An 18,723-nucleotide genomic window follows, 5' to 3' on the forward strand; every position below is an offset into this window, starting at 1 on the left:
TTTTAATGGTGCATTTATATAGTGCCTTTATCCAAGGCGCTTTACATAGACATTACATTCACACACACACATTCATACACCGATTGCGGCGGAAGCCATGCAAGGTACCAACCAGCACATCGGGAGCAATTTGAGGTTCAGTGTCAGAACAAAAGTACTGACTGACACCGTTTATTGAAATCACAGTAGGGGGTGAGGCCCAGACCATGGCGGCTCTCCACTCCAGATGTACTTTAACATTGTCCAGCATTTTTGATAGAGATCTTCGTCGACCGGCTAGACCCATAAGACTCTATTTTCTTGAGAACCTCCATTCCTTCGACGACTTTGCCAAACACAACATACTTGCCATCCAGCCTAAGAGAAACACACACACACACACACACACACACACACACACACACACACACACACACACACACACACACACACACACACACACACACACACACACACACACACACACACACACTTGAGCTAAAACATTTGGGAACCACTGCTCTCCATTGAAGGGTTCCTCATCTCAATACATACCACTCTGTTTTTGCTAAGGTGATGAAGAACTGAGATCCATTAGAGTTTGGTCCGGCGTTGGCCATGCTCAAGATGCCTGAAACACAAAGATGAGCAACCGTCAGTGGTGAAAAGTAAATGTACTCATGTATTGTACGCTACTAAGCAGAAATCAGTTTCTTAATAGGCCAACTTCACTACACAGCTTGCTTGCTCTCGTACAGTGAGGACGCTTCGCTCCGCTGCTCTCGCCTATGCTTGCATTCTTCAACTGATATCAATGTTTTATTTTTCTTTGAGAAACTACAAGTGGATCCTCATTACTTGTAAACCGATGGGACTGTATTTCTTCTATAGAACGAAGCTTTTGCCATACTGCAAAATACTCTTTTTTTACCTCCAGTGAATGGGTACGTGGCACATAGCTATAGCTAAGTAGCACTGGATACTTGGCAAATAGCCAGCACCGCGATGTTCCCTGTCATATCTTCAAAGGACTTTCAGAAACTGCTTCAAAGGATTGCAGTGCTCGAAGCGGAATTACACTATTTAAAAGTTAATTTGGAAGTAAAACAACAACATGGGAATCAGGAGAACCGCACGCAGGATAAGACATTCTCCTGGAGTTCTCTCGGCGCAAGGCCAAAGGACATGAAAGGACGAAAAACTCGGGGTGTCTCCCCCCCCGGTATATCCACTGTGATTACAAACAGAGAGAACGGCGTACAGGACTTGAAAGGACGACTAACTGGAAGAGCTCGGAGCCCCGATAAGACCAGCTGGCCTACGCTACCAGCCCGACTCAGAGCCTCGTCCACCCCCCTTCAAAATTGGAAAACTGTGAAAAGCAGATCAAAAATCATATCTCCCCATATGGAGAATGTGCAGGTGGCTAACAGATTCAGCCCACTGCTCCAGATGAACGACAGAGATATCGCCACACCGAGCAGGGTAAGACTCAACATCACAGAAAATGAAAGGCGAGCTAATGGAGACCAAATTAATGAATTCCTGATTGTTGGTGATCAGGCTGTGAAATATGTTAAAAGTAACAAAAAGAAAAAAGCAAAAGTTCTATGCTTTCCCAAAGACACAGTCTCTGATTTGAATGACAGAATCTCTGACGTTGTTGCTGCACACCCTATGGTGAAAACACTGATACTGCACATCGGTACACGTGATACAGAAAAACAACAGTCAGAAATCCTAAAAAATGATTTCAGAGCCCTATTCCACACCCTCAGCTCCCTAGATTTAGACGTGTGGATCAGCGGGCCACTACCTCCAATGACCGGATGTGAACGCTTCAGCAGACTGTATGCACTCAGCAAATGGCTCTCAACGGCATGCACAGAAGAATCATTCAATTTCATTGACAACTTCAATTTCTTCTTTGATCGTAGGCACCTCTTTGTTGATGGAATTCACCTAAACAAGCTGGGGGTTAAACTATTCTCCAGCAACTTGTTCCACAACATGGAATCAAGAGATAGCGCCCTAGCCAAAACAGATAATATTGTGGCGGCGGGTGCCAAGCTTCTCCCCCTCGCCAAGGATGTTCTCAAAACAAGGAATACCACAGATAGTGAACCCACAGCTCCTCCTGGTGGAGAAGTCAAATCAAGTGAACACACAACTCCTCCTGATGTGCTCTGGACTGATGCAGAAGAGTGGTCCTCCTCTGATGGAGAAGAGGAAGTGCATCCCCCCTGGTATATCTGCATCTGCTGTGACTACATAGAGCGTGATGCATGGTCCCCTGGTGATGCATGGCCCCCTGAAAAACTCACCCCCTATGAACTCACCCCCGTGTTCATAGGGGGTGACTATTGCAGAGAAAAACGCACAGAGCGTGAGGTCACAGCGCCCCCTGGTGGAGAAAAACGCACAGAGCGTAAAGTCACAGCGCCCCCTGGTGGAGAAAAACGCACAGAGCGTAAAGTCACTGCGCCCCCTGGTGGAGAAAAACTCACAGGGCGTGAAGTCACAGCGCCCCCTGGTGGAGAAAAACGCACGGGGTGTGAAGTCACAGCGCCCCCTGGTGGAGAAAAACTCACAGGGCGTGAAGTCACAGCGCCCCCTGGTGGAGAAAAACTCACAGGGCGTGAAGTCACAGCGCCCCCTGGTGGAGAAAAACGCACAGAGCGTGGAGTCACAGCGCCCCCTGGTGGAGAAAAACTCACAGAGCGTGAAGTCACAGCGCCCCCTGGTGGAGGAAAACTCACAGGGCGTGGAGTCACAGCGCCCCCTGGTGGAGATAAACTCACAGAGCGTGAAGTCACAGGGGCCACTGGTGGAGAGGATACTGAGGCCGCCGAGAGGTCCATCAATGACAGTCGAATGGAGGAATTTCAAACTCCTTCACCAATACATCACCTCAAATTCACTCCGGGCATGATGGACCTGATAAACGCTGGAGTAAGGCTGACCCCCCTTACCGTACGGCCAGCCCAACAGCCCAAAATGCGAGAGATACCATGGGCAGAGTTAATCCCACGCTATATGCCACGCCCATATAGCCTAGAAAATACATTTGATAACTGATATGAACAGGGTCCATTATGCGTAGCAACAAACATGTATGGACCCCTTGCTTCTAGAAAGCCTGGTGTTTCAATCACCGTACAGGTTGAGGTTCACAACATTTCCACTGTTATTTCAAATAGATTGTCCAAGACAAGGAGTAGCCTGAAGAGAGAATGCTGCTTGGTTAATGTACCTCACAGGCATCACAGCCCCCAAAAATCTGATAACAAGCTAAACCTTGCCTTGTTTAACATCAGGTCATTAACAAATAAGTCCTCTTCTGTAAATGATATAATATGTAAAGAGAAGCTAGATATTATCTTTCTAACAGAGACATGGCTTGGCTCGGATGGAGCTGTTCTCCTAGCGCCAGCCTGTCCCGCAAACTACAGTTTCATCCACTCTGTTCGCGAGGCTAAGAAAGGAGGTGGACTGGCAATCATTTTTTCAGACACTTTAAAATTCAAGGCTCTGACGCTCGGCAGCTTTTCATCCTTTGAATACCAGGCCACAATACTGCAGGGTCAGTCCTCTATCCCAATGATCAGCATTTATCGTCCTCCAAAGTGCAGCAAAGCTGTATTTCTAACAGAAATATCAGAACTTTTATCTATCTGTTCCACTAACTATGACAGAACTCTTATCTCGGGCGATCTTAATCTACACCTGGACGATGCTTCAAATGCGGTGGCTCTGGGTTTCTTAGAGTTATTGCACTCCTTTGAGTTCATCCAACATGTTGTTGGGCCTACACATAAACAGGGGCACACTCTGGACCTGGTGATTTCTAGAGGTCTGAACATCACTGTTGAAAGGACTATTGAAATGCCTGAGCTATCAGACCACTATTTGCTGTGTTTTAATATGACTGTCTCTGATCTAGAGAAAAACATCACTGAATATACTATAAAAAAGCGTTTTTTTAGCTCATCTGCAGCCAACGAGTTCTCTCGTCATCTGGGCCCCCCCCTATCCGATACTCCCCCAGTGAATGATTTGGTCCAAATGTTTAATCTTAAACTAGAGTCAGCTCTTGACATAGTGGCTCCTATGAAAACTAAAAAGAAACAGAACACCAGAGTAACACCCTGGATAAATGAGCATACACGTTCACTGAAGCAAGATTGTCGTAGAGCTGAGCGAGCTTGGAGAAAAAACAAACTCACCATCCACCTAGAGATTCTTAAAAAGTCAACAGTCACATATAACAAAGCCCTGCGTCTGGCAAGGCAGGCTTATTTCTCTGGCATTATTAATGAGAACAAGAAAAATGCCAGAGTCTTATTCTCTACCATTGAACGACTTTTAAACCCCCCCCAGTCCTACAAGCAGTCGTTCCCGGCCTCTAAAGCTAAGTGTAATGAGTTTGCATGCTTTTTTGATAACAAAATTTGTAACATTAGAGCTGATATTATGAATGGTGCTGCTGCTAGCTCAAGCCCTCTAACAGCAGCTAATGGTGCCAGGGTTGATCTCTCCAGGGGGAGCCTATTGTCTTTCTGTACAATTGATGAAGACGAACTCCGAAAAACCATATCTCAGATGACATCATCCTCCTGTTCATTGGACACAATTCCCACCACCTTTCTCAAAGAGGTTTTAGACAGTGTGATTGGAGATATCCTAAAAATTGTAAACAGCTCTCTACAATCAGGCGTCTTTCCAGACTCACTGAAGACGGCTGTAGTTAGGCCCTTACTCAAGAAACACAATCTTGATCCCTCTGTGATGGGTAACTACCGACCCATTTCTAATCTGCCCTTTCTGGGCAAGGTTTTAGAAAAATGCATCTTTCATCAATTGGATGTGTTTCTACAGAACAACAATGTGCATAACAAATTCCAATCTGGCTTTAGGAAAGGCCACAGCACAGAAACAGCACTTGTAAAAGTAATGAATGATCTTAGGGTGTCTGCTGACAAGAAACATGTTTCCGTTCTTTTACTTCTAGATCTAACGGCTGCATTTGACACGATTGACCATTCAATTTTAATACAGCGTCTGGAGCACTGGGTAGGCCTGTCTGGCACGGCCCTGTCCTGGTTTTCCTCCTACCTAACAAACAGAAGCTATTTTGTCAATCTAGCTGAGTTTGACTCAGACAAACACAACATCAGTTCTGGTATTCCACAGGGCTCAATTCTTGGTCCTCTGTTATTCTCCCTGTACATACTGCCATTGGGAGAACTCATTACCAATCACGGAGTCAATTTTCATTTCTATGCTGATGATACCCAACTTTATCTTTCTGTAGATCCAGATGATCTCTGTGCCTTAGACCCGCTGTTGACCTGTCTGTCTAGCATTAAATGCTGGATGAGTGAGAACTTTCTCAAGCTAAATGAGGATAAGACAGAAGTTCTCATAATCGGTTCTAGTGAGCAGAAAGAATCGATAAAAAGCAGACTTGGCAACCTGACTGTAGAAAGTAACAGTACAGTAAAGAACCTGGGGATCACTATTGATTCTGAACTGAATTTTAATTCACACATTAATCATGTTACCAAGATTGCCTTTTTTCATCTTAGAAATATTGCACGAATCAGAGCCTATTTGTCACTGGACGATGCAAAAACGCTAATCCACGCCTTTGTTTTTTCTCGGCTTGATTACTGCAATGCACTTTTTTCTGGATTGCCTAAGAAATCAACTGACAGATTACAACTTGTCCAAAATGCAGCAGCCAGAGTCTTAACTAGAACTAAGATGAGAGAACATATTACTCCAGTCTTGGCCTCATTGCACTGGCTTCCGGTTGTTTTTAGGATTGATTTTAAAATTCTTTTACTTGTTTATAAAGCTCTCAATGGTCTCGCACCTTCCTACCTACATGACTGCCTGCCGAAATATGTCCCAAACCGCCCCCTAAGGTCTTCCACTGCTGGCCTGCTCGCTTTGCCTAAAAAAATGGCAACTAAAAAATACGGGGAAGCAGCTTTTTGCTTCTACGGGCCGACGGCGTGGAACAAACTCCCACTGTACCTTCGACAGGCAGCCTCTGTAGACATTTTTAAAGCTCAGCTCAAGACCCACTTTTACACCCTTGCTTTTAATTGATTTATCTGTCTTTTAAAAAAAATGTTATTCATGTCCTCACTGTATTGTTTATGCCCTGCTTTTCTTTTCTTTTTTGTGTAAAGCACTTTGAGCTGCATTTCATGTCATGAAAGGTGCTATACAAATAAAGTTTTATTATTATTATTATTATTATTACACTCCATTACTCTACCAAATCTCAGAAAAGCATACTTTATTTTTTGACAACTTTATTTACAGAATACACAAACTAATAGACGCCTTATCAGACGACGTCACACTGATAAGAAACGGCATGCGCGCGCATAAAGGCAGCAGAAGAACATCACCTCTCATAAGATGCAATGGAAAAGTTCTAACTGCACTCACGTGTAAAAAATGCCCCATCAAACTTTCAGATGCTGTTTTTCTCCCAGTGTGGAGGAAGAATGATTAGGATTTTTATTGTCATCTCTCGCCCTTGAAATATATAATCCTTGGTTTCTGTTGTGTTTGAACAATAATAGCAATTCAAAACAGTTGTCCTCAAAACCACACCTCCAGTCGCTGTCATAAGAACGGGAGGTGCGCTCATGAACACGGCAGCAGAGCCTATTTGTGCACGGCTGCACGCGCACCTGCAGTCCATCAAGTATAATTTATGCTTCGTCCCGCGATGGTGTCGCGCACGCAGACCTCTACGCTCACAACAGTCGCATCTGCGATGCGATGTGAGCTTGTATATCAGCTGTTCTCTGTGCGCAATACTGTTGGGCTTTGAAGTATAAATATCTCCTAGGGTGCATCTCACTAGCCAACTCACAAGAGGAGGTTGAATGGACTGAAACCAGCGCTCCCCAAAACAACAGGTTTGGAGATCTGTTGGGAATTGATTACATGAAACAGTCACCCGTGCGCCCAGTCCCAATGTTTGTAAACAAATAATTGGTCTATGTACATTGTGAGCGTGTAGATCAGCTATTTTATAACTAGAAGGCCTACTTTTACTTACTATGTATATTTTGTATGCCAATGCTTTAATACTGCTTTAATACTTTGTTAGAGTAAGTAAAGTTTTGAGTATATGAATATACCAGAATGTACCAGAATATGTCTACATTGTGGTAATGCTACTTTTAGCAATACACTAAAGAGAATAAAATCAGAGAATTTTGACCACTGGCAACATTGAGTTTTCCTGCCACTCATGTTTAAATTCATCTCATGAACCAGATATGGAGTCGGCATGCAGACTTAGCTTTTATCAGTGCTGTGGACATTTGGGTGTAATTTCGTTAGTGAAATGATAAATAAAAAATGTAAAACATATAGGCCTATAGCAAGCCACAAATCCAAATAGGCTACCGGTATATCAAATCAACTTACAAGATTCATGGGAAAATTGGCCTTGCTGTTCACACTTAAACATAGAAAGGTAGACGCCTCATTCGCCACTGCAGTTCATTGGAGGAATACTGGAAAGCTCAAAACACAGTCACCTCGGGCATAGGCCTATAGCCTGCGGAACTGCTCAGCCTGGTAACATAACCTCAGTAAACTATGCATGGTTAAACCCAACTTCATACCTAACCTTAACCTCAGTAAAACGGTGCCAAAACCTACAACCCTGTAAAACTATGCCTAACCCTAAACGTATTTCTAAGCTTATTCTCAGTAAAACAAATACAAGAACCGCCCTACTGAGCGGTCAGTGAAAAAAAACACTTTAGCTGCACCCAGAGTAATCTAGTAAGAGAGTGGTGACACGCTTTGATCTCGCCCCAAAGCGGGTACCTATGGGCGATAGTTCCAAACATTGCTCCTATGGCTGGAACTATTCCATTGAGATAGAATGAGCACTTCCGCATTCCATTGTTACAATGAGAGTCAACGGGAGTGTCATTACTCTCTTTTATACTACTCTGGCCGCACCCACAGCTGTAGTTGTATGATAAAGGGAGAGTGGTTAGGGGAGGGGCTGATAATGTGATGTCACTATATTACTGTTTTTTTCATTGGCATGTTTGACTGTCAAGGGTTCAGCCTCCAGGAAGAAACCCTAAATACAAAGAGAATACATCATTGCACATAAAAAACGACTCCAGGGTGTCTAATGAAGTACTGTCACCTCATAGACACATGAAAAACTGGAAAAATACAACAATTGTGGCACTCCATCTTTAAATATACACTGTACCTGGTCCAGTGTGCTTCAGAATGAAGTTCTCATCTTCAAACGTTTCTCCATAGATAGACTTGCCTCCACTTCCGTCGTGGTTGGTGATATCCCCGCCCTTTAATCATGAAAAAAAAAACACACTTTGACACCATGATCTCCACAATAGCATTCTGTGTGCTAGTTTAGTTACCACTTGTATAGAGCGTCGCAGTCCCGCCTACCATGGACCAGGAGATGAATCCCAATGCATTTTTCCCATAGACATTTCAAAAAGTATTTATTTAAAGACGGTTACGCCGCGGACAAAGCCAACTCGAGTCGTGACAACTCATGACAACACAAACAATATTTTGGACCAAACAAATAATTACAAAGAAGAAAAACAACAAAAAATGTGTTGTAACCTGCCGTTTTTTTCTTCTTTCTAATTATTTGTTCGGCCCAAAAAATTGTGTTTGTTGTCATGATTTGTCACGACTCGAGTTGGCTTTGTCCGCGGCGTAAACGTCTTTAAATAAATACTAAATAAATGTCTATGAGGAAAATTAACGGAGAATCATTTCCTGGGCCCTGGTAGGGGGCGGGACTGCGACGCTCTATTGAGGATTCACAATCATGTTAACTTACCTGCAACATGAAACCAGGAATTACCCTGTGAAATGTTGATCCCCTGTAACCAAAACCTCTCTCTCCAGTACACAGGGCTCGGAAGTTCTCTGTGAGTAAAAAACAATAGTTAACACATTGAGAGCCCACGCAAAACTGCCCAAAATCACTTTCACCTAGAAAATCCATTCACATTTTTTATAATTCAGCTGACTGTGGAGACACATGCTGGAACTTTTTACTTTGAAATGTTTTATAGTTTCTGAGTTATTTAATTTAAACGCCAAATGCATTCTCAATGGCGAAAACACAAACTTTGGCACCACGTGTTAAAAAAAAGTGTTTTGATTTTTCTTGTTTTTTTTTAATAAAAAAAACAATAAAAAAAAAAAAGACGTCCACAGACGTCTTGGGCTATGCACGTGCGGTAATACCCAGGACGTCCACAGACGTTTTGGGCACAAAATGTGTTAAGACACTCACACGTGTTAAGATGTGTGAAGTCATACAAGGTTGCAGTCTGTATGTAGCCTGGCTAATAAGCCAGACCGAATCTCTGTATGGCATTGTCGACTTTTTCACAGCAGCCAATTTGACATGAAATGTATAAGGCTGTGTTCACTTCAGGAAAAACAGAGTCAAAGTGTACGGTACCGGATACCATACTGTACATATCTTTTCCCTTTTTTAACTGCCTATATGATGATTTCCTTTTATTTATTAAGTGTATCTTTGTACGCCATTAAACGTCCGGATGAATTGAAAATGGGAGACCATTATGTAAACAAGTCTTTGTGCTTTTTCTGGTTCTATCCTCAAGTAACAGTTTTTGCATTAACCCGTACTTTCATTTTAAATGTACCAATTCGGCATACTGTGAAATAAAAGAATGTTCAATCAGTATAGGATTACCTGATGTTCTGGGCACAACATCCGGACGCAACTGCAAGAATAATAATTAAAAAGAGAAATTTAAGAATGTTGGATAAAATACTTAAATTACTTTTTATTCCTAATGGCTACTTTGCATCGTAACTATTGTGTTATTGTTGTCTAGATTATTATGAAAGACCTATAAGAACTGGCACTCACCTCGAAGACTATTCGTCCTAATGGCCGGCCGCCTGCAGTAATGTCAAAGAAAACCCTCATACCATAACCACAACAACCACTGCTGCACATTATGGCGGCGGTGAACGCCAACAAAATCCGATTTGATAATGAAAGCATCTCTGAAAAAAAGTTATTAAACTGTAAAAAAAAAGAATGCTGAATGCAAGTAGCCCAGAGTTAGATGTAGTCCTGTTAGAATGGAGCATACGGTAGGCATACTGGGGGGAAAACACACCCCCTTTATGCATGGCCGCGGGAAGATGTTTACAGTAGGAGGTGCTGAACGCTTAGTAGGGGGTGCGCCGCAAAATGCGTGTGCACGCGCCTCCTGCACGCGCATTTTCACGCAGAAAAGTGGCTTTTACAGTGGCCTCTCCCCACGCATGAGCAAACTGACACAGGCAATTAACCAGGATAAGGCGCCGATACTGTGATACAGCATATTTATTAGTCCATTAACAGAAATCTGTTTTGATTACAATTATTATTATTTTCCCCCTCCTGTCTGAGGGGGGGCTGTGCCTGGGCGGAGAGGGTGCTCCAGCCCCCCCAGCACCCCCCCACCCTCAGCCATGCACACACACACACACACACACACACACACACACACACACACACACACACACACACACACACACACACACACACGCACGCACGCACGCAATTTGTTTACCCGGTTGAACCAGCTAGCCTTGCTACAGTATACATATTGTTCAGGGCATGGACAATATGTACTTTAGCCTATATCCCTGAAGCCCCTTTTCCACCAGTTGGTTCCCAATGGGAACCGGTTCAGTTTTTTTTGGTTCTTCCATGAGCCTAGAGCTCCAAAATTGGAACGTTATGAATTGAATGTGCAAAACCAAACCATACCTATATTAAATTGTTATCACCATGAAACTTCCCCACCCCAGTTGATTACTTACACAAAGACAATGATTTATTGTATTACAAATTTAATATATCCTATTTATATAGGAAAATATGCAAACAATTGAAAATATGAAAAAGCTACAGTGGAAGGGTTATCATATGTTAATGTACTTATATTGATCCTATAAACAAGTGTATAGTAAAAAAAAAAACATCACATTCACAAGGTTCTGGAAAGTTTCGGTTCTGGGTTATAGCCTACCCTTCATAGTCAAAAAGAGCCATGCAGCCAAATGTCAACCCATTCATTAAGTTCCATTCATTCTGTTGGAATGTATTAAGATGATCATTAATTGCCTGTGTATATATAAATATATATATATATCATTGTATGTCTATTTATATACCTTTATACTGAAAGCATATGACCGGATGCCGGATGTACCAATTGTGTCTGACGTGTATATAATGACGTGAAATAAACACTCGCTATCTCAGCCATTGTCTCAGAAGCAAAAGGAATATCTGCTCTCTGTGTCGATTTATTTCATTCACCGTCATGTTTCAGGCTAGCTTTGAACTACCGATTGTTTGACGCTATACGCGCTAGCTACCTTCAACACATTCCATTTGTTTGAACTCTCTGAACTGCGAACGTGCATCTCCTTCTCACCAAGACACTAATGTGCAGTATGTACTCATGCCAAGGCACCTCTCACACAACACATGAAAGATATGTACTATAGCATTTCAGACCAGAGTTCAGTAGTATGTAGGTGTTAATGCATGCATGATGCAAGTCCCAAGTCCGAGATGATTTCTGTTAAAAAAAAAAAAAAAAACATCAGGTTGAATGTGGTTTAAATTGTTATCACCATGAAACTTCCCCAGTTGATTACTTACACAAAGACAATGATTTATTGTATTACAAATTTAATATATCCTATTTATATAGGAAAATATGCAAACGCTACTGTGGAAGGGTTATCATATGTTAATTTACTTATATTGATCCTATAAACAAGTGTATAGTTTAACCCACTCAATTCATAATTAACGTTCCAATTTTGGAGCTCTGGACTAAGAACCAAAAAGAACTGAACCGGTTCCCATTGGGTCTGGGCACACCTAAGATTCCATGCGCGGCCAAAGGAAGCTGTCTGCCGGGGTCTCTTCCAGGCCTGATTCCCGGAAAAGCTTGCCCCAGCGGCATTCTGCCGCGTGGGTGGAGCTTCATTTCCATCCACCAGCTGTCTAAAAACCAGGAAGAGACCCCGGCAGACAGCTTCCTTTGGCCGCGCATGGAAGTTCAGATGTGCCCAGGCTGATAGGAGAAGCAACCGGTGGAAAGGGGGTCACAGTGTCATACTCATAAGCTATCGTATGTACATAACTTTATTTGTTACCTGTTCAACTTCAATTTCTATCTGTCTTTTCTCTCACTCTACCTACAAAACGATGGAGTGTGAAAAATAGGACTCTGAAGGTATCTGATTCTGATTTACATGACATCCAAGTAAATAAATGTAGGCCTATTTAAATAAATCGCTGTATAAATGCATCATTTACAGTGGCAGCTATGGGTTCCTATTTTCGCTCTTCTGCATACTGTATGTATGTCAAGTGAAGATGTATGTCAAGTGAAGACCAACAGTTTAGTTGTAGTGACGTAGAAGATTTGCTTTTCATGTCTTATGGTCAAAATAAGAAAACAAACAAACAAACAAAAACAACCGCACATACAGTACAGTCCTAAAACTACCAGATACATTGCTATTATATATATATATTCTCATAGGCTGACTGAAAAGCTGCAGAGAAGCTAGTCTCTATTTCAGGCCTGTGAATACCAACCCATCTGCAGCAGAAGGTTAAATGCATGTGCATAAACTGAAGTATAATGAAGATTATCTGGCGGTATACAAGGAGACAGTATAAACACGTGTTGTTTTGTGATGCATTTGTCAGAAAATTATATTAATCCAATTCAGTCCAGACTTCATGTTGGAGGAAATGCTACACCTGTACACTGTGACATACACTGTGAAATGTGTATCATATTCTATAGTAATTAGTAATTACTGGTGGGTTTACGAGCTCAGCTCTTGACACATACATACTCAGCCATAAAATAAATATTTAAATGAATGACATAAAGCTGCACATCGGGAATCATAGGTCAGTTTCTGTCAGACCACAGCCTTGGTGAACGCTTCTCTGGTCAGTTTGTGTGTCTATATTGTAGAAATAGACCACCTGGGTTGGGTGCAGGCAGGCCCCAAAAACAAGGTTTTGGGGCCTAACATGTCCTAGCTAACATGTGCAATGTCAAGACTCTAGAGTCTAGACCAGGGGTTCTCAACGTTTTTGTCCGGGGACCCCCGAAAATGCTTTGGCAACGTCTCGGGACCCCCGCCCCGCCCCCTCCCGACCCCCAATATAAATTGACTGCTACAATAACCTTAAACCATTTTGGGCGGGAACCCCTTTTGGTGTTTTAAGCATTGTTATAATTTAGCTATTGAAAAATAGCAGATCTACAAGCTCATAGCGCGCCACCGAGTGGCGCGCTACGAGCTTGTAGGTCTGCTATTTTTGAAAAATCGTGACATTTTTTTTTATAATTTGGGGACCCCCTAAAATAATTTGGCGACCCCCCGAGGGGTCGCGACCCACGGGTTGAGAACCCCTGGTCTAGACTACTGTTGTTGGGCACATTGTACCTGGGCCGTACTGGCAGAACATTTCATGAACCACTTCTGGCGCGGTAGCAGTTCTCTGGTCTGGAACTTCATCATGTTTCTGCATGGCCACTTGGTGAAATAGTCTATTGCTACTACGATGACATGTAGCGGTTCACCATGTTAGTGACAGGAAAGTGGCACAAGATGTTGACTCCCACACCTGCCACCCCGCCTTGTATATACCGTTGCCACGGGGAATAGTAGTAGGCCTAATATTCTGAAATTATAAATAGTTATTTATTTCGAGACAGTTTCTCATTATAATGACATTGGAGCTGCGTAGAGCTGGGTTTCCAGCCAGGGGGCCAACCAGATTGATTCTAATAGAATGGGTTCACAGTTCACACTATAGGGTGACCACCAGATTCAAACTGTTCATTTGAGGGACAGACGTTACATATCACTTGTGTGGGACAGGGGGGACGGGACAGGGTTAACAACTTATTAAGTGCCTTGATTGTCATATTCGACCATAGGCCTAATATTGCCTACAATTTTGTTATTAAACCCCTCTGGCGTCTCACATTTTGTTTTAAAATGTAAATTTCGGGTGGTATGGCCGAGTTGGTACTGATATTTCTCGCAGGAAAAGAGACAATGACAGAGCTTTACAACAGAAAGCCAACTATTAGGGGAATAACTATAGAGGGTATGCGCATGCATAAAGTGAGTGGCAAATCGAGTGGCAAAGTGAGTTTAACGTCGTTTAACATCGTTTAATGTAGTCAGATAGGACTTTTCTGTTTGGATGTATGGGCTGTCAAGGTGTTGTATCTGGTCTATACCATACTGTTAAAACTGGGAGAGCACCGAAGAAAGTTTGTGAGACACGGCAGATGAGATGTTGTTGTTTATTTCAGCGAAGTACAGCACGGCACAGGTTAAGGCTCACGCCAGCAGACATGCTCCACACACAGGGCTCACGCCCAACTGACAAGTGGTCGTATTCTAGTTAACCGTTTAAGCATTTTACATGAGTGTGGGGTGTCGACAGATGTTTTGTTTGTTGAACAAACTGTTGACCTTCAGGTCAACAAACTCTTTTGTCATACAAATAGCCACAGGAGAGGCTCCAGGGGTGTAAACAAACCATCACCCTGAGAAGAGGGTCTCAGGCCAACACCCACGTAGGTGACAACGGCTGAACACACATGCAGGAACACACATTACTTAGAATTATGGAATTCCAGATTCCACACATGAAAGTCGTTTAACTTGAAGGTATGATGATGCATGGCCGCGGGAAGATGTTTACAGTAGGAGGTGCTGAACGCTTAGTAGGGGTTGCGCGCACGTTGTGCACGCGCCTCCTGCACGCGCATTTTCACGCAGAAAAGTGGCTTTTAAAGTGGCCTCTCCCCACGCATGAGCAAACTGACACAGGCAATTAACCAGGATAAGGCGCCGATACTGTGATACAGCATATTTATTAGGCCATTAACAGAAATCTGTTTTGATTACAATTATTATTATCCCCCTCCTGTCTGAGGGGGGGCTGTGCCTGGGCGGAGAGGGTGCTCCAGCCCCCCCAGCACCCCTACTTCCCTCAGCCATGCCTTTATGTGGGTTTCACTTCCTCCACACAGCTGATTCAAATCACTTAACAATCACCATATTATCCCCATGCATACAGAGATTCAGGGTTGGCTTGTTTTTCCTGTAAAGTCGCTTAGTTGTAATAGTTGTGGGCTCGCTTTAAATTATAACTTTAAAACATGATAAAACTTAGGAACCTCCCTATTCCTTCATACTTTCACATACAAACTTGATTCACAATACATTTAAAAAAAAGAATCCACCTTACTGGTGGAGATTTTGCACACTTGATATTTTTTACATTGAAATGATTTGTAGTTTTTGAGATATTTAAAGATGTGAGTGTTTTATTTTATTTATTTATTTTTGCAATTATTACAGCTGCGGTGGTCTAGTCCAGTGGTTCCCAAAGTGTGGTCCGGGAGTTCCAGGGGGTCCCTGAGTGAGTTCCAGGGGGTCCCCAGCTAAATGATAGTTTGGAACCAAATGGACCCTTATCATGGGTCTGTAACTCTGAGAGTGTACAAATGGAACCAAACGGAGTGTACACCACATGTACAAATGGAACCAAATGGAACCAAATGGACCCTTATCATGGGTCTGTAACTCTGAGAGTGTACAAATGGAACCAAACGGAGTGTACACCAAATGTACAAATGGAACCAAATGGAACCAAACGGACCCGTTCCATTTGTACACTCTCAGAGGTCCCAGAGATAGAAATGTCATTAAATGGGGGTCTGTAGACTAATATGCATGTCAAACCGGGGTCCTTGATATTAAACGGGTTGAGAATCACTGCTAGAGACGTAAAAACCTTCTCTTATGGGGGTCCCTGGCATGTCTTTTCAAATGGGGGTCCGCGGGATAATTAGTGTCAATTTGGGGGTCCTTGACATTAGACCACTGGTCTAATCAGGTTAAATCATTGGCTGCTCAGTGGTGCAAAGTAACTAAGTGCATTTACTCAAGTACTATACAAGGGCTTACAATGCACAGTGCAATATTGTGGTACTTTTACTTTACCTCCCATTTTTGTTACTTTCTACTCCACAATAATTACAGACAGCTATAGTTTATTTTTTACTTTGCAGTCTGTTATTAATACAAAATGTCACTCAACCACTCAATACACTGACACCACGCTAGACAGGAACGCCCAAAAACGTCACATCCGGTTTTAGCCTGGGGTAAGAATTTTCTATGGCTGCCAATGCAACTTGGTCCAATCCTTAATCACATACGGACAAACATCTATACCAATGCTATCTAACTTGCGGAGGTAGCGTGCCTTGTCCACGGGCAACAGATCTTTCAACGTATGGCATTGCAAATACGTTTGATAATCACTACTCTGCTCAATATTGTTTTGAAAATGCCACAAATTGCATTGCAATGAATGCTGATTACGCGCCGTGGTGTCAGTGTATACTTTGGTTATTGGAAAAAAGCTGATCTACAATGTGAAGTGCTATGATCTTATAGATCTGTTTTTTTAACATTTAAAACATCTGAGTAGGCTACTTTTACTTTGGTACTATATTTGTAGTGTATTTTAATACCAATACTTTTGTACATTTTAAGCTCCAATTTTGCAAAATAAGCCGACAGAAGTCCCCCCCCCCCCCCCCATGCAAATACCACCTCTCAGCTTGTAGAGAGGTGGTTGCTATTTTCTGAAAATTTGAGTAGGCCTACTCTTACTTTGGTACTCAAAGTACAGTTTTTATGCTAAAACATTTTTACATTTCAAGCTCCAAATATGCATATTATTTGAAAAGGCATTATTGATGATTATTAGCGAGGTGCGCAACATCTGAAGGACTCTATTATAAGTAAATGTAGGCTACTTATACTTTCCACCACTGCCCGGTAGGCAGACATCTCTGATTGTCTGGCAAAAACAAATCTCTCAAGAACAGATTCCGAGCTATGCTAAACAAACAGCAGAGGGCGCTGTTTTTCCCTTTTTTTGCCGATGGGTTCCCAGATTGGGCAAAAACAGACTATACCTCAGGTACCACAGGTGGGTACAGCTAGATTAAACAGGAGCTGGGCAAGCAAAGGCAGGTGTGTGTTTACCACTAATGGCATCTGGCCCCGGGGGTGATGATGAAATAGTGGCTCAGGTGCAGCGGTGGGGGAAATCAGCCCTCAACTGCTTCTGACATACATACTAGTAGGGGCGAGACTCCCCTCACTTTGAGTGGCACCGAATGTGGAAGCAACAGATGTATTTCTGACAGAATTACCAGTCTGGTATAAAGGCTCATACATAGTCTGGATTTTCGGTGGTTAGGTGACCACCGAACTACAACATGACGTCACGAGCCGTGGTGAAGAGCAAACCACCGCCACCGCTCCAGCCCTTCTCTCTGTTTTTACTCACCACCGCTCAACGTTATTTCAGCTCCGGTGGTCATCTCACCACCGGAGCGGTGGTCACCTCACCACCGAAAATCCAGACTATGAATATAGGCCTTAACTGTCTTTCTGACAGAATTAGCAGTCTGGTAACTGTCTTTCTGATAGAATTACCAGTCTGGTAACTGTCTGACAGAATTACCAGTCTGGTAACTGTCTTTCTGACAGAATTAGCAGTCTGGTATAACTGTCTTTCTGACAGAATTAGCATCGGATTCATGCATTCTCATGTAAAAAGAAAGAAAATCCTCACCCAGTAGGGGTGGGGTAGGGGCAAGGACTGTCTAAAGAGGACGAGACGCGAAGACCGTACGGGCGACGCCATGTTGCTCCATGGTGCTCCATGGAAGGAAAGAAACATGCGCAGTTGAGACCAAGGAAGCTGAACACGGAAGTGTTGGCTGCATATAGCCCATTGCGCATGTTTCTTTCCTTCCATGGAGCAACATGGCATCGCCCGTACGGTCTTCGCGTCTCGTCCTCTTTAGACAGTCCTTGGGTAGGGGAGGGAAGCCTCGCCCTCCCATCCCCTCCCCATATTTATGTCAGAAGCCATTGAGGGCTGATTTGATCCTTGTGCTCAGGTGCAATGTTGTTCTAGGCCTGTAGCTACGTAGGTCTATCTTACAGTGTCATACAAAGAAAGATATGCAACCATATATCAAATACAAAGTCCCCTGAATGTGTAGACTAGATATACAGTATCAAAAATAAACTACAGTGTTGTAATAATCGGTGGGTTTCAGATGGGAAGGATTAGTATGGATCACCATTCCAATTCATTCAGGGCTTTATTATTAGCGTGAGAAAACAATGTTTAAATTTACATTCATAAGGAGACACTTTTATTTTAGCTACAAGTTAACTAAATATTAATGTTACATTGGTGAAGGATAAAGTATACCCCAGCATGTATGCGTTTGAATAATGTTTGTCTTGAACTTGGTTTCTGAGGTTTTTTTATCCAGTTTTGAACCAGTGTTGTATCTATCCACCCCTAATGGTGAACAACCCGCGTTTTTAACGTAGAAGAAATCTCAGTGGCAAAAATCTTTCTCATCTCAATATCAGCTTTAACACTTTGAAACCATGAGGCCTTCAAACATAATGTTTTGCCAATTCTATACCTCATAATGTACTTCTTACAGATGTACTTTGATCCGCAAAGAGTTGCTATTTTCTTCTGTTCTATAT

General features: G+C 42.7%; 1 protein-coding gene across 1 annotated transcript; it reads right to left on the reverse strand.

Annotated features, from left to right (window-relative positions):
• Positions 1 to 233: 233 nt before the first annotated feature.
• Positions 234 to 9,991, reverse strand: LOC306913314 (peptidyl-prolyl cis-trans isomerase-like; the record flags this gene model as incomplete). Its single annotated transcript, XM_079489903.1, has 6 exons — positions 234 to 357; positions 535 to 610; positions 8,252 to 8,348; positions 8,861 to 8,949; positions 9,752 to 9,782; positions 9,932 to 9,991. The coding sequence occupies 6 exons, from the start codon at positions 9,989 to 9,991 to the stop codon at positions 234 to 236; spliced, it is 477 nt and encodes a 158-aa protein (XP_079346029.1).
• Between the last annotated feature and the right edge of the window lie 8,732 nt (positions 9,992 to 18,723).

The sequence above is a fragment of the Electrona antarctica genome, assembly GCF_951216825.1.
Source record: "Electrona antarctica genome assembly, chromosome: 20".
NCBI lineage: Eukaryota > Metazoa > Chordata > Actinopteri > Myctophiformes > Myctophidae > Electrona > Electrona antarctica.